General features: G+C 38.6%; 2 protein-coding genes and 1 pseudogene across 2 annotated transcripts; 2 read left to right on the forward strand and 1 right to left on the reverse strand.

The window, feature by feature from the left end:
* The first annotated feature begins 439 nt into the window (after nt 1-439).
* On the forward strand, nt 440-3,242 carry LOC115820620 (complement factor H-related protein 3-like). The gene is made up of 4 exons (XM_030784249.1): nt 440-756; nt 1,344-1,466; nt 2,397-2,576; nt 2,927-3,242. The coding sequence occupies exons 1-4, from the start codon at nt 687-689 to the stop codon at nt 3,121-3,123; spliced, it is 570 nt and encodes a 189-aa protein (XP_030640109.1). The 5' UTR covers nt 440-686; the 3' UTR covers nt 3,124-3,242.
* A 6,437-nt stretch (nt 3,243-9,679) lies between these two features.
* Nucleotides 9,680-10,452, forward strand: LOC115820686 (abnormal spindle-like microcephaly-associated protein homolog; annotated as a pseudogene).
* A 2,142-nt stretch (nt 10,453-12,594) lies between these two features.
* Nucleotides 12,595-17,651, reverse strand: LOC115820618 (complement factor H-related protein 2). Its single transcript, XM_030784247.1, has 8 exons — nt 17,489-17,651; nt 16,779-16,901; nt 16,315-16,485; nt 15,686-15,877; nt 15,277-15,450; nt 14,956-15,162; nt 13,832-14,017; nt 12,595-13,247 (listed from the first exon to the last, which is right to left on the reverse strand). Exons 1-8 carry the CDS (start codon nt 17,556-17,558, stop codon nt 13,048-13,050), a joined length of 1,323 nt encoding a protein of 440 aa, XP_030640107.1. The 5' UTR covers nt 17,559-17,651; the 3' UTR covers nt 12,595-13,047.
* Nucleotides 17,652-21,826: the final 4,175 nt, after the last annotated feature.

Below are 21,826 nucleotides of genomic sequence, written 5' to 3' on the forward strand. Positions count from 1 at the left end.
TCATGAGTGAAATAACTTTGCTATTTATTCTTCTGAATAGAAGAAACTTATTGAATGAGCAATAATAGCTCCTTTAAAGACTCATGTTCTTTGCTAATCCAGCCATGGCTGGCACAGTGGCTGTATTTCACCCCATCAGATAACTGTACAGTTGAAGCAGGAATGCAAGGGGGAAAAAAACAATTCCACTCAAAAGAATATGTGCTTTATAAAGAAATGCTAATTCTTCATATGGGTGGTATGTAAGGGAATAGTTCATGTTTTTGTAAGTTTGAGTTCAGAATGCCCTGTGATGGACTGGTGACCTGTCCAGGCTGTTTGCCCGCCTTTCGCCCTATGAACGCTGGGATAGGCTCCAGCACCCCCTCGTGACCCTGATTAGGATAAGCAGCTTAGATGGTGAGTGAGTGAGTTTGAGATTGTTACAGGATTTGTTTAATTTGTGTCACACTGAAACAGAGACATTCAATCAAAAGTTTATAACTGCTTTGAAATGGGTTGATCATTGAGCTGGTCAGTTGTTGACGTTGAAAAATGTTGCTCTCAGAGCAATAAGTGGACTTTGAGGAGGAGACTGTTGATTTAGGCGGCAGAATAAATGCGATACCGGAGGAGAACATTTGACAGTTTGAACAGTTTGTGTAGATCAATCTGACTTTTGCTTCGCCAGCTACATGTTTTGAATCATGAAATCAAATCTATTCGTTGTTTTTCTCTATGTCTGTGTGAGTGTGGATCGTTCATCTACAGACAATGGTAAGGGTTTTTTATATTTTTTTATTCTGTGAGTCTTAAGAACAATCTCATATTTTCATATTTCATTGTTGAACTGTCAGTTCATCACATTGAATTCAATTTTACAGAGGATAGGAGCATATTACACAGCAGAACACATTTAGATATATATGTATATGCATTTTATCTATTTATTCTGTCTTAAATATATGTTCACTTAAATTTATATTATCCCAAGTGTGACCTTCTTAATCATCATGTCTGACACATCATTAACTTTGGCTACCAATGTCTGAAGAAATATGAAGCATGCTTACCATAAAGATAAATATGTTTGTGAAAGGAAAGATAATTCATACACACCTCTTTAAATGAAGAAGATTTGTTTTGAATCTCTGAAGAATATGTTTGCAATATGTTGAGCAGGTGCAGAGATCTTAAAACATAGTTGATGGTGTGTTTATGAGTACATATGGATTCCATCTATATACAGTGATCCATCAATAAATATGTATTTACATTTAGTACTCTCCCCCTTTGTTTAGCATACAGGAAGTGTAAAACTTACCATATTACACAACAAAAACCGTATAATTATTTGTTTCTAGTGGCTGAGCTCGAGAGCAATATCTTTTTGCAACCTGGACAGAGTGTAAGAGTGATCTGTTCTCAAGGCTCCATGACTGTTGAAAATGGACAGAATTCAAAAAAAGTTCTCTGTCAGACCAATGGTGAGTGACAGCAGGACCTGATGTCTGAAAGAATCTGTTGTGTTAGAGAGTCAGTGACTCTACACAGCGAGCTCTAATGGATACCAAAATGTGATTTACTGTACTTTGATTGCAAGTCAACTTGCGAGATGCTAGATAGCCCACAGGAAATCCATTGTACTGAGGATGGCAAATGGAGTGACTGAATTCATGAATGCAATATTTTTTTAAAATACTATTTCAGAAAGGAGTCATCATTATCAGAATGAAAGTTTGGAATAGGGCATTGCATGTCTCATTCTGACTTTAACAAGAAATGACAGAACTCATCAAATTTGTTGGCATTGCTCCAGCTGTAACTACCATTATTTCTAACTCTCCTGTTTGTAATAGACTGCTGCTACTATTACTGGTACAGCAGATCTACCACCAGTAGGCTTTCAAGAGAACGGGACACACTTGATTGATTGCCCCTAGGTCACAGTTTGTATTGGAATATGAAAAGTATGATGTTCTAAAGAAGTTCTGAAAGACTTTGGCAACAAATCTGGTGACATCTGTTTTCTGATTCTTGTCTTCACACATTGACATTAAGTAGAACATTCACATCACTCGAAAACAAATACAATGCGATACATTTTAGGACATCACAAATTCAAGGTAGGCTTATACTGCAAATGCTGTATTTCCAGGAAGGCTTAGGCAGTGTCTTTAAAATATCACCCCATGGAACCATTTATCTCTCAGTTGCTGGCAACTGTTTTGGGACATTGCAAAAAATGTAGATGAACTAATGTAAAATTTTCATTTAAACTAATTAGTCACATAAAACAGAAATGTGTACAAATAAAGCCCACATCTACAAAGAAATGCTGTTGTAAAATGAATGATTTAAACATTATGAATGAAGGTTAACGAAAGTGTATGAATGCCTTTTTTTTTTAACTGAAGAAAAAAGGTACTGCGGTCTGCCACCGGCCGCTGAGTCTGCAGATGTCACCGACACTCTGAAAGACCAGTATCAGGATGGGGAAAGAGTGAAATATCAATGTCAGGCATTGCACACAATCTCTGGAAATCCCTACATGACCTGCAGTGATGGCCAATGGACAGGAACAATAAGATGCATGAGTAAGTTCTGCTGCACTTCTACCATAACCTCATAGTTTTTACAATAAATGTCTGTTGTCAAATACACAAGTGCATTATCTTAATTTTTCTGAGAATGATGGAGGGACTTCATTGATTGAGCTGTATCAGCAAAATTCAGATTGCTTTGGAGAACAGAGCTACATATAAAAGTATTTGTTTTAACATCTGATATTTGAATGTAACGTCTTTTAATTAAGCAACTTGGTTCAGAGACTTCAGGAGTAGGGACATACTGTCACCCACACAAACCTTCTTCTTCTGTCATTACTATAAAAGACATTTTATCCATAGAAACATATGTCTACTGAGCTGGAAACACTCTGTTTCAGAGTCCTGTACAGTCACAGCTGAGGAAATGGATCAGAATAAGATACACCTTGCCCATGGTCCCCAAAGAAAAATATACTTGGCACATTTGGATTTTATCTCCTTCAAATGCAACTGGTGGAAATCTCTGCAGGCAGACAGTCCTGGCCTCCGACAGCAGTGTATTGACGGTGTTATGCCTTTGCCTCGTTGTGCCTAATTTTGGCCTTTCTTACACTGATTTAGTTGAGTGTTTCTAAAAAAACTCGGAGAAGAATCTAACCTTACTCAAAAGGATAGGACTGTATTTTGCTTCATGTAGAAATAAATAAAATTACTTTACAATCATGTGTATCCCTTGTGTCATTTGTTGTCTGTGCTCTGTAAAGTTATGTGTCCAAGTTCAGAAACAACATCAGTAAAATGTGATCGACAATTTTAGTCCAGGGCCTGCCCTAAACCCTACTGAACTTTCCCTGATCAATTCTGACCTTCACTCACTCTGCAGTTAAACAAATGAATATCCTGGGAGGAGCCTCTACTATCTACTATATTGTTTTTCTCATGACAGTGTTCCACAAAACAAACTATTCCAACCTTTTACTCTAGCAATGTCTGTCACTCTGGCAACTTCACTCATCCCCTGTCCGGTGCTAGGCAGAGGGTGATGGGTCCCTCCTCATGAGTCATGGCTGCTTTCAAGCTTTCTGCTTATTATAGTTGAAGATTTTTCCACTACTGAATATTTGTTGGCCTGAATGTCTAAGGCCTAGTATTCTGTAAAGCTTCTGTGTTAAACTGTCTATGGTTAAAAAGAGAAAGAAAAGATTTCTAAATAAAACTGAACAGAAAACAGTAATGTAACACGAAAATCTCATGAGTAAAATAACTTTGCATTTTTGCTATTCCATATATCAGAGTTACAGTCAAAATAAAGTGAAAAAGTGGGGTTTTCAGCTCCAAAGATATATTTAGCAAGATCTGTGGTGCTCAATTTTTTTTCATTTCATTTTGTCAGTAATGTTTTTACTGACATTCAGCAACAACTATTTACATGAATACATGTTGTAAATTAACCTTGGGGTTTCTTGCGTGTTCAATACAAATTTCAACCCAATCCAGTGAAAAATAAGCAATTGGTGAGGCTTACAAAGAATGGCAAAAATGATGAAATTTAGCTTTGAGGGCCAAACTTCAAAAATTCATAACTAAAAAAGAATTTGGAGTAGAGCTTTAGGATTTTGGAAGGTCCCATGAATTTAATAGCGATTTTCACATGAATTTTTTTTAAAGAAAATCCATGACATGAGCTGGAGGGCCTAGGTGAGTTGGTATGGAATGACTCATATCATTGCTTTGTAGTGGGTTGATCATGAGGTTGACTTAGAGAATACTACTCTCGGAGCAAGAACTGGACTTTTAGGAGGAGGCTACTGATGTCTCTATAAAGGAAAACACACACTGGATATTATTTAGGTGATTCAATAAATGCAAGATGGGGGAGAACATATCTTAATGGTCACAGATACAGTTTGACCAGATTACTCGGACCTCTGCTTGAGTCAGCTACACGTTTTCAAAACATGAAGTCAAATCTATTTCTTTTATTTTTCTTTGTCTATGTCAGTGTGGCTTGTTCATCTACAGACAACGGTAGGGAATTTTTTTTCTCAGGGTCTGAAGAAAATGCTCCGGGTTGATGTTCAAACTGCACTGTCAAGCTATTAATTCATTACATTGCACTACATTTTGCAGATGACAGGAGCACATTTCACCGCAAAATACATTTTGAAACATAAGAGGATGTGTTTTGAAGCTCTGAGGAATGTGTATGCAATATGTGGAGCAAATGAATGATCACTATGATAGTACAGTGCTTTAAAATATAGATTGCCATACAGATTATTTGAATAAATTGTCAGGAAAATGCAGAAAGGTGCAGAAATCTTACGACAAGTTTTATGATTTGTGTTTATAAGCACCAAAGAGATCCCATGTATACCCAGGGATGATTTCGTAAGCAATGTATGAATAAGTATGGACTTACATTTAGCAACACAAAGATTGAAAACAAAGATTCTGCTCAAAGGAAGTATACAACCTAAGATATTAGATGACAAAAAATATACTTTTTTCTTGCTTGCAGTGAGTGAGCAAGAGAGCAAAATCTTCTTCCAACCTGGACAGAGTATAGCACTGATCTGTTCTCAAGGCATCATTACTGTTGAAGATGGACAGCATTCAAAGATAGGTTTCTGTCAGAGCAATGGTGAGTGATGGCAGCACTTGATCACTCAAAGTATTTGTTTTGTGAGAGAGTAACTGACCGCATAGTTAATGTCCGTACAATCCTATTAAAAAACTGACTCATGCACCATAATGCCCAAAAGAGGAGGCCAGTTCTTAACAAATTATTTATTTACTCCAAGACGTGGTTCCTGGTATTTGCTGATTTTCTCCTGTTCCTTGCTTGAGGAGATATTCTCGTTATCTAACATTGATGATCATTGCAATGTCGATGATCATTGCTCTTCTGGTGTCCTTGATGATTACCTTGTTGTCCAGCTGTCTTGCAGATCTTCCTCTTGGTTCTGATTTCCGTGTCCTGCAGGATTTTTCCCCTGTCATCCCCTGTCACTGGTCCGGGTTTATACAGCCATATCTTCCAATACACTGGGATCTGGTAGTGTTCATAGACGGTCCTATGCACCAGTGCTGGGAAATCATTGTGCCTCTTCACGTACTTGGTGTTGTCAGTCAACAGGTGACTATCTCATCCTGTTCCTTGCACATTCAATAATTTGGGTCGTTGGTGAAGTTCAGTACTCTTGCTTTATGAGATTTGAGATTTAGCCCAGAGTCGCAGAGAGGAGATAAATGTCTGCCATGGGATGGGCTCTACAGAAGGCTCTGTACGTTGTCATCAGAATCCTTGTCATTCAGTCAAGTCTCTGCACCTTTTCCATGGCTCATGGGATGATTCCTCATTACAAGGTTAAAGCATTCTCTTCATTCTATTCTTTTTTTAACCAGAGGCACAAAGCTAATTATAACTTCCACCAGCTAAATACTATGCAACAAAACATCTACAATAAAACCCACAACATAGAGGAGTATACACACATGCTGTGCTCCACAGATTAGTCGACCACATATGTTCACCACACAGACCAAATCACAGTGTTCTCCATGCAAGTCAGTCTGATAAAAAGACGTAATGAAAGAGGTAGTGTTCACCCTGCAGAGCAGTGGGAGGGCATAGCTGTTAATAGCTTGGATCTCGTTCCATCCATTAAGCTTAGACTCTAGGATTTTCCTCAGTCTGTGTTTACGGGCACTTGCAACTGTCTTCTGACAAGTTCTTCTGATGTTGCCGTATTCCGAGGTACTTGTAGCTGTCCATGACATCTGCGTCCTTGGTGTATCCCTCACCCAGTTCATCGTTCTGTCGGTACTGTTGATCTTGCTAGGCTTGATAATGAACCTCAAAAGGTTCTCTAGTCCGAACTTAATGTCATTTGTGAAGATCTTTACTGTCTGGATCATGGAGTTGATTTCATCTGCTGATCTTTCACGCAGCTTGATGTCATCCATGTATATTAGGTGTTGTATCTTCCTTCCAGATGTCAGCTTGTATCCTGGAGCTGATGTCATGTCTTGAGTAGCTGGCTCAGTAGGTTGAGTGCCAAACAGTGCTACAGACAGGGCATAGCCTTAGTTTATATGCCTGTCTTGATTGAAACTGAACACAGTTCCCTGCCACTGTGTGTCAATTGGGCAATTGGGTTTTTCTTGTGCGGCATGAATGATTCCATGATCCAGGAGCGTGGCACACTGTCATAGGCCTTTGGCGTTCTATCAGAATCAATCCACACCATTTCCATGTTGGTCCTCTGTGACTTGGTGTCAATAGTTATTGTTCTGTCAAGTGAAGGTTGGTGTTTTATCCAACTCTAACTCCTTTCTGCTCACTGGCGAGGAGGTTCTTACCCTGCAGTAAGAACCTGCATTACTGCAGGTGTTCAGTGATGCTGTCATTCCAGAGAGCAGCTCCCATGTTGTTGATAGGAATATGATTAGTTGGTACTTGCTTGCGGTTGTGCCCTTCTCTCTATCCTTCCAGAGAAGACAGGTCTCTCCTTGTAGGAGCTAAGCTGGCGTTTTACCTGGATGTTGGAGCTCCTGGAGCTGGTTGACCAGTCTTTTGCATATAGCAGGTAGATGTTTTATGCAGTGAGCTTATATTCGGTCTGGTCCACCTGTTTTCCAGTTTGCCATTTTACCGATCTTTCTTTCAGCAGGTGTTATTGACATTTTCTCTTGTTCTATAGGCCTTCCATAGTCTTCTTGAGGTCTTGGATCCAGGGACCTTGTGTGTTGTTGCTCCTCTTCTTAGCCCAGAGGTCCTTCCAAAACAGATTGGCTCCTGGTGGTGACTCATTCTCATCTTTAGTACCTCGTTTTGAACTGTTGGTAACAACACAACACAGTGAACACCTAACAACACAAGACAAAGAAATAGGAGAACCAAGGAGTATTTATAGCAAAACTAATCGAGGCTTAAACGAACTAAGAACAGGTGTTACACAATGACTGAACTAAAAGGGCTAAACAAGGAAATCAGGAGGCCACACAGGGCTAAACTGAAAGAGGAACAGGGAAACAAAACAAAACAAGAGGAACAGGGAAACAAAAACCAGACTCATCACTAGAGGGTGACAAAATGAACTAATGATATGAAAACAGAGAGGAACAAAAAAGGGACAGGGCATGACAATCAGATTGATCAAATTTAGGGGCCAATCTCTGATATTATACATTATAACTATATGATAATGTACATCTTCCCTGTGTTTTAAATGGTGCAATTTACCATTGGTTTAAAAGACTCACAGCACTGACATGTTGAAAGTTGACTGCTCAGACAAAAGTCCAAACCAAACCCAAATAATATTGACTGGCAACTGCAATAAAAAGGGCTGATCCTTCACGAGGCAGCTCATGGCATTCAGCTTGTCCCCTTTACAGGTTTTTTTTAGCTTCTGCTATTTAATCAGCTCTATACATGTACGCAAAGCTCAAAGATCATCATCAGTCAGTTTTCTGATTTGACTATTGCTTTGTGTTGGGTTATCCCTAACCTCATGTCACCTCATGTTTGTGTAATATGGGGCATTTCCAGTCTATTTACTCAGAGATTCAGGGAAACTATAGTGTTTGTGTTTAGGTGATTGGTCCAAAGGATACTGTCCCATTTCCCGTAAAGTTTGTTGCATCAGTGTTTTGAAATTGTCTGCCAGGAAGAGGGGAAAGAGTGAATGTAAGGAGGGTAGAAGGATGATGCTGGACATCTCACTGCGTCTGTGTCAAACGCCTGTTTTGTTTATGTGAAAAGAGTGGTCCAAAGGTACCTTGCTCTCTACTTCCACCAGAAGGGTAGAATATACGTCCACCCATCCAAGCAATATTGGGATGACAGGACAATGCCCTCAAACCTCATTTCTTTCACAGGAACAAAAAGCTGCCATTTTGATTTAGTCAGTCTTACAATTTACAATTTATAATTTAATTATTTGGCAGACGCTTTTAGCCAAAGCGACTTACAATCAGTGCATCAGTCGGATTTCTAATACCTCATGAGCAGAGATCACAATAAGACTGAGCGTCAATTTACCCCTTCGTATTGCACCCCTGGAATACTTTCACAAACACGGATACAAGACAAGGGTTTTTTTTTTTCTTTTTTTTTGTGTATTGAACTGGATGCGGGCAGCTACCGGAAGCCAGTGGAGCACAGTAAGCAGTGGAGTGAAATGAGAATGCTTAGGGAGGTTGAATACCAGGCGTGCAGCTGCGTTCTGCACGAGCTGGAGCAGCCTGATGGCGCAGGTCGGCGAGCCAGCCAGTAGAACGTTGCAGTAGTCCAGGTGGGAGATGACAAGCGCTTGGACCAGGAGCTGGGTCGCCTGTTGTGTGAGGAATGGGCGGATTCACCTGATGTTGTATAGGGAGAATCTGTAGGATCGAGTGACTGCCAGAGGCCATCGCCAAAGAAAGTCATTTGAGGAGCTGAGAGATGCAGCCATAACTTTACAGCGATGTTTCCGAGCATTACAGTCAGACAGAGTGGAGCGAGAGAACTTGAAGAGGCGACACGATGCCGCCGTTGTCCTTCAGGCCTCATGCCGTGGTTGGCTCGCAAGACGACGGGTAATTTCACCCAAAGCCTGTTTCTCAGCGTAATTAAAAATGACTGTTTGTTTGCCTATAAATCTCCCCAGTAACTGTGTTTCCTGGTCAAGGACTAAATGCTTTATCTGTTAAGAACAAAATAAATTAAACAAAGATGTTCCAAGGGATAAGGATCTAAGATGTGTATTTTATGATGCCACAGAATGTGGCATTTTGAAGGCACAAGTATTAAGAAATGTTTTTTTTTTGCCAGAATTAAAAGTCTGTCAACAAACTCTGCATCATTACAAGTGTGTCTATAAATCTGCAAATTGGTTTCTTAACTAGCAATTAGTGCATAGGCAGTGATTTAGATTTAGTAAAAAAGAAAAAAAAGATTGCCCTTTCTTCATTTGCTGTTTAATTTCTGCCCACATCTGTCTCTGAAGGCACTTTGGAGAGGCCACCGATCACGAAAACTGCATGACTCCAGCAAGGTCGTAGCCATGAGGCATCGCATCAAAGCTATCAACCGAAAGGTCAAAGATGAAGACAGGCTTTGCAATGTGACATCAACCGCCATTAGCTACTAGAAAATTACGCATATGCAACAGAGCTGCAACCGAAGCGTGCCTTCCATGGAAATCATCTCTTTAGCTATCCAAGTCCTCCTCAATCTGTCAAAGGTACATCTTACTTAAATCCTTCACTACCTCTTCAGTACTTTCAGTGGTATCCCACCAAATTCTGATTTAATGATTTATTTTTTTGCTGCCGACCTCAGCCTTCTAAGTTAACCCCTAGAAACACTCGAAAGGCACTTTTATCCAAATGTCCAGTTGTAACCACTTCACTTGCTTTCTGTGGCAAGAAATGAAACTTTGTGATTTGGAAATATTTGTTCTTCTGTGCTTAGTACAACAAAACCATCGAGGCTGTTTATGACGTGCCGGACTCTGTGGAGACTCTTCTGGATCTGCTGCAGATCTATCGTGAAAAAGCAGGGGATAAGGTGGCAGCTAAAGGGGGCTGTATTTTTACCAAGGCCTGTTTCCTTCTGGCACTCCTGGTACAGGATGACAGAAGAGCAGTGGTTTGTATTGTGTTAAGCGTCTTACAGCCAAGATTTCTTCTCCTTGTTCTTTATGACCTCTTCATTCATTTGTATATGTCTTTTCATTTCACTTAACGTTGTAGGAGGTGAGAAAGCTCCCGAGGGCAGCGGAGCAAATTTGTAGCATCTATCGCCTCACGCTGCGAAAGATCCAAAATGGATGCAGAGAGAAACAAGGTCAAACAAAAGATGAACGTCTCTCTAAATGGCAGCTTTTTTTCTCAAGCAACCCCTCGAAAATCCAAGCCAGTTGCAAAGTGAGTGTTGATCTTTTTCTCCATTATCATATTTTTTGAACTCAAACATATAAATATATCAGGATGTGTATGTATATTTCATGTATATGAGAGAGGGTATAAATTACATTAAAAATGTGTATATATATATACATATATACATACACACACATACATGCAAATACAGTGTGTGTAATATATATTATATGTATGTTGTTTATATAAACTGTCAAACATATTCCAATCTGTTTTTATTCCTCAGTACTTCAGTGTGTTATGGTTTTGCCACAGATGAATTGTCAATGATTTTTAGAAGGAAATTTTGTATTTATTTTTTAATTTTTTGTGTAAATGCATAAAACACTACGTCCAATTACACATGAGTTCATATCAACACACACTTAATAATCTGGGATTGGAGATGTAATAATGAACACAGTGGTCATTTTAGAAAATGATTATTACCCGTTTCCTCCTAATGAAAGTTGTCGTGTTCGTCCCAACTGCTACATACATGTTACGCAAATACATGAGTGTATCACCCAATACTATGCAATTCTTTTCTTTCAAAGTTTTCTTTTTAATATTTCTTTTACGCTTGTACCACTGTATCAATAATAAACATTCCTTTTCTGCCTCTAGGTTTGCACCAGACTTCTTCGAAAAGATAAGATGAAAGATATTGTGGACCCTCTGCGTGCTATCAGGATGTTAACCACTGCTCTTGCTATTGTGCCTTAAAATGTTTGGAGGAAAAGAAGCAGCCAAGTGTGATCTCATGTTTTTGTGTGTATATATATTTGTATAGCTTTTTTGATCACTCAGTTGTATATAAGTACGGAATTTTATTTGCATTTTTACCGTTTACAATGCTCTGTGTGCTAGTGTGTTCCCTTCCTTTGTAAAATACCTTCATAAAGTCAGCTACTGTGTGTGGAAATGCTGCGATTAAAAATTAGAATCCAACAATCTCTTCACCTCTGATGGTCAGTTTGTTATGAGAGCTTGAGTAGCATAAACTGACATTAAATGATTCAAAACAACAATCGCTTCAGTGTTTTTCTCTAGTCCTTGACTTTAACTGATTTAAGATTCATTGAAATTCCACTCTTTTTTTTTTTTTTTTTTTAATAAAACCCGAAAGGAAAACCATGAACATTAGTTATGTTTTCTGAATAAGACCAGCATGTAACACTGAAAAGTGTTCTATATTTAAAATGGTTTGATTTTGTCATTATCACACAGTGGTCTAGCTTTTGTCTTGTGCTTTACCTTATTAAATATTAACATTTGCTTGATGTATCCTGGTATTAAAGTGAATTCAGTTCTGGCAGAAAAACAGACATTGCCGTAAAATATGATCTAAGCTAACTTAACACCATCTGAGAGACGTGAATAAACATTTTAGTGCATAATATACAAGAACTAATTTGGAAATATAGTGTAGATATAGTGACATCAGTGTGTCTGAGCTTACATAACATGAAGCATTTCCTGACTGTTTGACTGTTCCTTCCAAATAAAATTAGATTTAGATCACCACTACTGTGATCCAAGCAGCCACAGCACACACACTTTTATATATGAATAAGGTGAATCAATGGTTCCATCATGAACGCAAGGATATTAGAGCATCAGCTGAAAAGAAGGTCCTGTGTGGTTTTAAAAATGTACCCAATGTTACCTTTTCATAGTTGTTGAGGGTTTTGGAGTGGGTAAGGAGAAGGTTAGGGGTAAAGAACAATTTGTAAAGAATGGATTTATTCATTTTTGTGTGTTCCCATGATGCTTGGGGGGGGGGGGGGGGGGGGCATACACGAATACATGGAATAACTGCATTAGAAAAGTTAACATTCCCAGGGATTTGGACATTGTGGTGTGTGGGGCAGTTTTTACAATGGGATTGGATGCTGTTTCACATGTTGGTCCTCTTACCCTTCCTACTTCCACTTCAGTGTAAATTAGCACCTCTTCAGAATGTTAGAAAAAAGTTTCAGTGCGAAACAAACCACATGCTGCTCATTCGCAAAAGATCATTTCAAATAAAAAGGTAGATGCAGTTGCAAGGTCATTTTTTAATTTTTTATTTATTTATTTATTTTCAGTTTACAACGTTTTAAGTTCATGGTTTATGTAACATGTATGCACAAAACATGTCGGACACCAGAAATGAGGATAACGTGCTTCAAAAAAGACTTTTATTCAAATATGTAGCAGAGGAGCATCATATTTCACTGAGTAAGAGTCAGATTTTTCGCTGACCCGCATAAGAAATATGAGCGCAACACACATAACTAAACAACATTTACTTTCATTTGATCTATGTGAATAGTAACTGTAAAATTAGCTCAGTGTTAATCAGAAGACAAGTGGCTTAAGTTTATGTATAATGAATGACATCTGTTATCTGCATATCAGAAAATCTATTGTTAAGAGTTTGACATTGATATATGAAAAGCATATAATGATGAACAGGAATCCAGAGAAAACTGATCTAAAACATAATCAGACAGTCTTTAGTTTTTCAGAATTAGAGTACAAATTGAGTAGTTTCATAGTTCAAGTTCTGTTTACTCAACATTCAGCATTTATTTCTGGCCAAGAACCTGCAGAGTGGCAAGAATTAGACACAGAAAGGCAAAGTCATGACACCATCGAAGCACTGTGATCTAAAATCAGGACTTTGTGGATGACGCTGATGTTCCCGCCCCTTGCATTGAAAGGTGATGTAATCCAAATGTGGCGCATACACTTTGTTCTCCTCTCCATATCTGAACTCTATATTGTTCTTATCCATTTCTGCAGTTGTGATTGTACAGGGTTCTGAAACAGAGATTTCCAATCTTCAGTCACTTCAGTATCTGTGTGTGTGTGTGCGTGTGTCCATGTAAGCTGAGGAGTGAAATAGTATAGGTAATAGATGTAATGGATTACCCAAATAGAGAATTCATGTAAAGATTAGATAATATATCTGATTTTATCTTCAGCATAAACCTATTAAATGGTAAGCACTCTTAGACGATTTAGTAAATAAATAAACACAATTAAGCTTCATGTGAAGCCTCTCTGCTGAAGTCCAGACATATTAGTCACTCAGTGTAAGGTATTCTTTTACTTTCTCAGCATTCTCACAGTGTCCCACACTGACCATTCAAACCATATCTCACAGCTTAGACCAGAGGACGAATAACACTCCTCTTACAAAACACAAACACCTGAAGTTTTCAGCCCAACCCAAGAGCTATGATTTGTTATTATTTAAGTGACTCTTCATGAAAGGTAAAGAGGCCATCTAAAACTGTCTATAATAGCTAAAGAGGCCATTATGCTCCTTTAATGCAATTTACAATAATGTTCTTGTAACCTAGAGAAAAAAAAATCGATTGTAAAAGGACACCAGTACTTACTGAGGCATTTGACTTCTCCTGTCCATTGACCACGACGACAGGTCATGTGGCGATTTAGAGAGATTTTATATTTTGCCTGGCATTGATATTCCACTCTGTTGCCCTCCTCATATTGCTTTTTCACAATGCTTATCACCTCTGCTGAGTCAATGGTTGGTGGTGGCCCACACTGGTCTTGCCCGCTCTCTTTAGAAATAAGGTTACAAGGAGATTGTCTGTTACAAGGACCAAAGACCAATGGCAAAAGAGTTATGATTAATATAATTAGACGTCATTTATTCATCAATTAGACACCTAAACTTGAAAATGATTAAACAATAATAACTAGTTGCAACTTGTCTCTAATTATTGAAAAAATCATGGGTCTTCATTCATTTGTTTCAATGTTTCAATGTCTTAATGATTAAATCATCACTTTTATTTGTAAGAAATGCACTTTTAGATTCAACCACAAGAGGCATGTCTTCATCGTGATAAGTGGGATATATGTAATTCCACCTTCCATTTACTAAGCAAATAATCTCCTCCACTGCCCTCAAACCTTCACTTGATTGTTTGCATGAGAGATTCAGTTTGCCTCCAAGTTTACTGGGAGTAAAGGAATGAGACATTGCCTTTGTACCTAACCAAATGATGTCTGAAATTCAGTGATTTGAGATGCTCTTGTCCTAGGATCACTGTTTTGAGGAACATAATTATTCCCCTCTGAAATCTAGAGTTTCTCAGTGGGATGGGGATGGAAAAAGGCTTTCAGCAGGGCAGTGGGAATGAAAAACATCAAAGAATAGCAGCCATGGATTTGAGAGGAACAACAGTAATGGCTTTGAGTGGAATAACAATTCAACAGTAACCAAAGTCAGTAAACTGCTGACAGTTTTATTGGACAGCAGATCACACACACACACATAAAAATATAATATGATCAGTCAATCAACCATCAATCATGAATCCAGGGGCATCACAGCATTAGATGGAAAGAAATCATTGAATAGTTTTAAAATTTCTCCATTTTTTTTTTAACTTCTCCCCTTACTGTCCACTAGATTAATTGATTAATCTCTAGATTAATTGAGCAAAAAAGCCTGTGGAGTATCACTGCCAGGTATTAACTTGGTGAAACCTACCACTGCCCTGGCACTGACGTATCCCACTCCATTGAGGCGCTGAGCCTGCGTCTCTTTGCAGACAGTGGATGGTAATACGTCCTTTAGGCTCATATCCAGTCTCACACTCATACTCAATCCATTCTCCATGTGTGTAATGTGTCTGTCTTGAAACACTTTTTCTTATAATATTGGCATGGGGAAGATCTGGTTCTTCACATACACTTGCTGGAAAAGAAAAGACGATGTGCTGGGTGATAGTGCTATCCAAATATCAAACAGGTTACCACTGATGTAGTTATATTTAATAAACATTCTGTGTTATAGAACATATGAGCTCACCAAGACACAGAGGTTTGGGTTGCCAGCCATTCTCTGTGCATTTAGCCTTCTCTGCTGCTTTATAATACCCTGATTGACAACTGTAATCGCTAGTTCGCCCTAGTCTTCCAGTCCGGGGGAAGCGGGACCAATAATCATACAGATGATCATCCCTTGGATATTCACAAGTTATTTCTGCAAATACATTAATTTTATTATTAGAGCTGCAGCACACTTCAAATTCAGATCAGACAGTTCAAAGAATTTACTCCTCATCACTGATTTTACTGTAAATGACAAAGTTTCTGCAGACATTTGTAGAAATCATGAAATGAATAGGCTGTGCTGAACATAAATTATCTGGAGTTGTCAGTTTGGACATCTTTTGATCATCTCTGTTTGTGTCTTGCTCTCCTCAACTCAACTGTACCTTCACAAATCAGCGAGCGCTCCCATTGGCCGTCACTTTTACACAAAACTTTGTGTGAAGTGTCTTTGGTCCAAAACAGCCAGTACCCTTCACTACATGTTATTTCCACACTCTGTCCAGGTCTGAATACAGTTTGACCCTCAGGTTTTATCACAGCATTGGTTGGACGAGACTCTACTCTACAAACAATCTCTGTGTTAAAGGAAAAAAGATTTCAGTAAAAAAGCCATGATGTTTTGAATACAAACATTTATATGACACAGAAATCTATATCATACATCTAAAACTTTTTTGACACTTGGTTCTCTTGTGTATGTATTTTACAATTCCCCTGAAAAAACTATGTATGCCACAGGGGGAAACTGTGTCCATGATAAGTTGACAAAGTCAAATTACTCGTGAGAGGTTTTGGTCAATACGATTATTATAATCATCATAATTCATTTTACTGAGAATGCCACATGGTTTACCAAAGCATAGGCTACTCATTTAAAACTAAAATCATTCAATATCATAATCATATCATATCAATATTATTACTATAGCAATTCAAATACGGCGACAGTACAGTCTGTCTGTAAAAAATTAGGTTTCACAAGAGTGCATTATATCCGTGTTGAGGCTTTTACCTTCACATTCTGGCGTTATACTCCAGCCATGTCTTGTGCACTGGGGCTGTCCTCCAGGTTTGGCCTGGAATCCCTTATTACACTCGTATCTCAACTGCTCATCCTCCTTATATTCGGGCTGCTCGTTTACAATGCGCCCGTTCTGTATTTCCACAGGCGGGCATTTTATTTCTGAGAGTAATGAATGGAATCAACAAAGTTTTCCAAGTAATGACAGTGATATACGCAGCTTGTTGCTGTAAACAACTTAAAAAAATATTGACCTATGCATTCATGAATTCTGTCACTCCATTTGCCATCCTCAGTACAATGGATTTCCTGTGGGCTATCTAGCATCTCGCAAGTTGACTTGCAATCAAAGTACAGTAAATCACATTTTGGTATCCATTAGAGCTCGCTGTGTAGAGTCACTGACTCTCTAACACAACAGATTCTTTCAGACATCAGGTCCTGCTGTCACTCACCATTGGTCTGACAGAGAACTTTTTTTGAATTCTGTCCATTTTCAACAATCATGGAGCCTTGAGAACAGGTCACTCTTACACTCTGTCCAGGTTGCAAAAAGATATTGCTCTCGAGCTCAGCCACTAGAAACAAATAATTATACGTTTTTTGTTGTGTAATATGGTAAGTTTTACACTTCCTGTATGCTAAACAAAGGGGGAGAGTACTAAATGTAAATACATATTTATTGATGGATCACTGTATATAGATGGAATCCATATGTACTCATAAACACACCATAAACTATGTTTTAAGATCTCTGCACCTGCTCAACATATTGCAAACATATTCTTCAGAGATTCAAAACAAATCTTCTTCATTTAAAGAGGTGTGTATGAATTATCTTTCCTTTCACAAACATATTTATCTTTATGGTAAGCATGCTTCATATTTCTTCAGACATTGGTAGCCAAAGTTAATGATGTGTCAGACATGATGATTAAGAAGGTCACACTTGGGATAATATAAATTTAAGTGAACATATATTTAAGACAGAATAAATAGATAAAATGCATATACATATATATCTAAATGTGTTCTGCTGTGTAATATGCTCCTATCCTCTGTAAAATTGAATTCAATGTGATGAACTGACAGTTCAACAATGAAATATGAAAATATGAGATTGTTCTTAAGACTCACAGAATAAGAAAATATAAAAAGCCCTTACCATTGTCTGTAGATGAACGATCCACACTCACACAAACATAGAGAAAAACAACGAATAGATTTGATTTCATGATTCAAAACATGTAGCTGGCGAAGCAAAAGTCAGATTGATCTACACAAACTGTTCAAACTGTCAAATGTTCTCCTCCGGTATCGCATTTATTCTGCCGCCTAAATCAACAGTCTCCTCCTCAAAGTCCACTTATTGCTCTGAGAGCAACATTCTTCAAAGTCAACAACTGACCAGCTCAATGATCAACCCATTTCAAAGCAGTTATAAACTTTTGATTGAATGTCTCTGTTTCACTGTAACACAAATTAAACAAATCCTGTAACAATCTCAAACTCACTCACTCACCATCTAAGCTGCTTATCCTAATCAGGGTCGCGAGGGGGTGCTGGAGCCTATCCCAGCGTTCATAGGCGGGTAAAGGCGGGTAAACAGCCTGGACAGGTTGCCAGTCCATCGCAGGGCATTCTGAACTCAAACTAACAAAAACATTAACTATTCCCTTACGTACCACCCATATGAAGAATTTTAATTTCTTTATAAAGCACATATTCTTTTGAGTGGAATCGTTTTTTTATCCCTTGCGTTCCTGCTTCAACTGTACAGTTATCTGATGGAGTGAAATACAGCCACGGTGCCAGCCATGGCTGGATTAGCAAAGAACATGAGTCTTTAAGGGAGCTATTATTGCTCGTTCAATAAGTTTCTTCTATTCAGAAGAGTAAATAGTAAAAGTTATTTCACTCATGCCGAGATTTAGAGTGTTAAATTACATTAATATTTACATTTTTGTCCAGTTTTATTTGTAAGTCTTTTTTTTTTCTTTCTTTCTTTTTTTAGAGCAATACACAGTGCAAAACAGCAGCTTCACAGAATACCAGGCCTGGGATTCCAAGTGAACAAAGCTAAGGCAACTGTGGAAAGAAGAACCTCAGTTATGGTAAGGAAATAGTAGGCAAGAAGACAGGACTTATTAATACCAGATATATGAGCTGAAATATGAGTTCTTTTCTCGTTTGTACACTGAAATGTGTTCTGGTAGAGCATGTCTGCCAAGTTATTCTCTAACAGCAGGGGGCGGTGTGGGGCAGGAAATAATTATCTTCAAGATCTACATTTTCAAGATGCATGTCCCATCCATTGTCTTCTCTTTCACAGGTTAATAGTGTACAAAGTTCGACCAAACGTGTAATGAATGCGTTATTGAGATTTGCCATTTGAATTTTGATATTTGAACGTTTGTCTGTGTGTCTGCGCTGCGATGGACTGGCGACCTGTCCAGGTTTTTCCCCGCCTTACGCCCGATGAAGGCTGGGATAGGCCCCAACAAGTCCCGCGACCCTAATTAGGGTAAGCGGCTTTGAAAGTGAATGAGTGAGAACTGAGTGGAAGAGTCATAGAGCCTATGATGCTTTTACTCTCCGATCACTTGCCCTCCCCTTTCTCAGATTTTTGCAACTGAAACAAGTTCCAAGGCTTGAGGTAACAAGGTATCAACTGGAAAAACAAAACTAGACTTTAACCAAGACATACAATAACGTACAGCACAGAAAACAGATAAACAGAGAACTCTTTTACATTCAGGAAACTAAGAAAATAAGAAACAGGTGCAGATGTTAAACTAACAATCGGGTTAACCCCAATTTGGACAGCTAGCGCTCATTGGCTCTGCCTGGTGATTAGTAATGTGAGAGTTTCTCAACTTCTACTGTTTAAAATGACTCCAACTTGTAGGCAGCCCCCAGCATAGGCAATTTGCATTTACTCATCACTTACAGCGTTAACAATGCTTAATTAAAATAAAATACAATACAGCAAAAAAAAAAAGAAAAGAAAAGTAAAATAGAAAAAGACAACTATCAGTTTCATTAACATTTGAAAACAGGTTGCTGAAATGTCGAAGTCATCACACGTGTAGTGATTTGAAGAGATTTGATAGAATTGCTGGCACTGATATTTCACTCTGTTCCCTTCCTCTTGCGACATTTTCACAGTGTTGTCGACGTCTGCTCAGTCAACAGCTGGTGGTGGTGCACAATGGTCTTGTTTTCCCACTGTAAAAAGAGGCAGATAGCTAATCTGTTACAAAAGACAACAATGTAACAACAATGGCAAAGCAGTTTGAAAGTGTTTAACAGTGGTGACATTATTTGAACCACACAGCATCTCCCATGGTGAAATTTGGCCCATTTTATGCCCAGGTGCAAGGGATTGCTTCCGAGATATGAGGCCAGGCATAAAGGTATACTGCAGTACATCCCCTTCAGTATATATATGTTCTGCAAGAGGTTTTGGGACACATTGGCATTTGCTACCTCTGGGAGCACTCTGTGAAGCAGGATAAGATAATGAAGATCCTGGGATAAGAGGCTCCTCCCAGGACATTCATCTGTTTAACTGTAGAATGAGTGAAGGTCAGAATTGATCAGGGAAACTTCCGTGGGGTTTAGGGCAGGTCCTGGGCTAATTTTGCTGATCGCATTACTGATGTTGTTTCTGTGCTTGGACAAATAACACAGACAACATATGTCACAAGGGATGCACATGATTGTAAAGTTATTTCAACATGGAGCAAACAAATCATATGCTTTTGGGTAAGATTTAGATTCTTCACTCCGTTTCTTTAAAAACACTCATCTAAATCAATGTAAGAAAGGCCAAAAGTAAGGAACAACAGGGGAAAAGGAATAACACCGTCAATACACTGCTGTCAGAGGCCAGGATTGTCTGTCTGGAGAGATTTCCACCAATTGCATTTGAAAGAGATAAAATCACATTTCATATTATCAGTTTCATATCAGTTTCATATTATTCTGATCCATTTCCTCAGTTGTGACTGTACAGGGCTCTGAAACAGAGTGTTTTCAGCTCAATAGACATATGTTTCTATGGATAAAATGTCTTTTATAGTAATGACAGAAGAGGAAAATTTGCGTGAGTGACGGTATGTCCCTACTCCTGAAGTCTCTGAATCAAGTTGCTTAATTCAAGATGCTACATTCAGATGTTAAAACAAATACTTTTATATGTAGCTCTGTTCTCCAAAGCAATCTGAATTTCACTGCTACATCTGAATCAATGAAGTCCCTCCATCATTTTCTCAGAAAAAAATAAGAACGCATTTGTATATTAGACAACAGATATTTATTGTAAAAACTATGAGGTTAAAGTACACGAGCAGCAGAACTTACTCATGCATCTTATTGTTCCTGTCCATTGGCCATCACTGCAGGTTATGTAGGGATTTCAAGAGATTGTGTATAATGTCTGGCATTGATATTTCACTCTTTCCCCATCCCAGCACTCATAGGGTGAAAGGCTAGGAAATACCCTGGAAAGGTCGCCAGTCCATCGCAGGGTAGACACACAGACAAACACACTCACACCTAGGGGCAATTTAGTGACTCCAATTCACCTAACCTGCATGTCTTTGGACTGTGGGAGGAAACCGGAGCTCCCGTAGAAAACCCACGCAGACACGGTGAGAACGTGCAAACTCCACACAGAAAGGACCCCGGCCGCCCGGCCAGGAATCGAACCCGAGACCGACAAGACGGAGCGCGTTTTCAAAATAAACCAAATGTTTTATTAAAATAATCCGATTAATCAAATAGGCCAGGACTAGAGCTGCTGCTGAGAAAAGAACATAAAACAAATCAATCAAAAATTGCCATCCCCATGTGACCGATGACATCCGCAGCTTCGTAGGTCACTGAGACACCGGAAAGTGTTTGACCAATTCAAAGTTTTGGCGCTATCCCATACCCCCATAAGGGGACGTGAGAGAACCGCTCATCATTATTTATTAATTATTTCTCCTTGAACTGTACATTTCCCAAACCTCAAAATTGTAGTTGCCCCCTTTTCTCTTTGCACAAATATTCCCCAAACACTGATGAAATGCCCTTCTTTCACCTTGCTTCTCAGTAAAAACTTCACATAAACCTGAATCATGGTTATATACCTGTCAATGTGGTCGTCACAAGAGTAAGTGTCATCATAAGTAGTCATCACAAGTACTGACAGTAGCTTAGACTGCCAAAAACAAAAAGTCAAAACATTTATAGGACAACAAGAAAGTAACACATTTCACATTCATCTGTTGACAGAGGATTTTTACAAACATAGCAAATTGTTGCACAACAAAATACTGAACGTGTCTTCTAATTTACATATCTTAAATTTCTAATGTCATATTTTACCATTAGGGGGCAGTGGTGCGCAGGGTTCTAGATCAGGTGATTTAAAGATGAAGGTGACATGAATGCTTGGGTGGCTGGAACACTCAGTTCTCACCACAGTGTATCACAACTAAATCACAATTTATTG

The sequence above is a fragment of the Chanos chanos genome, chromosome 9 (assembly GCF_902362185.1).
Source record: "Chanos chanos chromosome 9, fChaCha1.1, whole genome shotgun sequence".
NCBI classification, from domain to species: Eukaryota; Metazoa; Chordata; class Actinopteri; order Gonorynchiformes; family Chanidae; genus Chanos; species Chanos chanos.

Coding starts and splice junctions, on each gene's coding strand:
- LOC115820620 (XM_030784249.1), top strand. CDS start 687: ATGAAATCAAATCTATTCGTTGTTTTTCTCTATGTCTGTGTGAGTGTG. Junction 757..1,343: donor TCGTTCATCTACAGACAATG/GTAAGGGTTTTT, acceptor ATTTGTTTCTAG/TGGCTGAGCTCGAGAGCAAT. Junction 2,577..2,926: donor AGGAACAATAAGATGCATGA/GTAAGTTCTGCT, acceptor ACTCTGTTTCAG/AGTCCTGTACAGTCACAGCT.
- LOC115820618 (XM_030784247.1), bottom strand. CDS start 17,558: ATGAAATCAAATCTATTCGTTGTTTTTCTCTATGTTTGTGTGAGTGTG. Junction 16,902..17,488: donor TCGTTCATCTACAGACAATG/GTAAGGGCTTTT, acceptor ATTTGTTTCTAG/TGGCTGAGCTCGAGAGCAAT. Junction 15,878..16,314: donor TATAACGCCAGAATGTGAAG/GTAAAAGCCTCA, acceptor CCTTTAACACAG/AGATTGTTTGTAGAGTAGAG.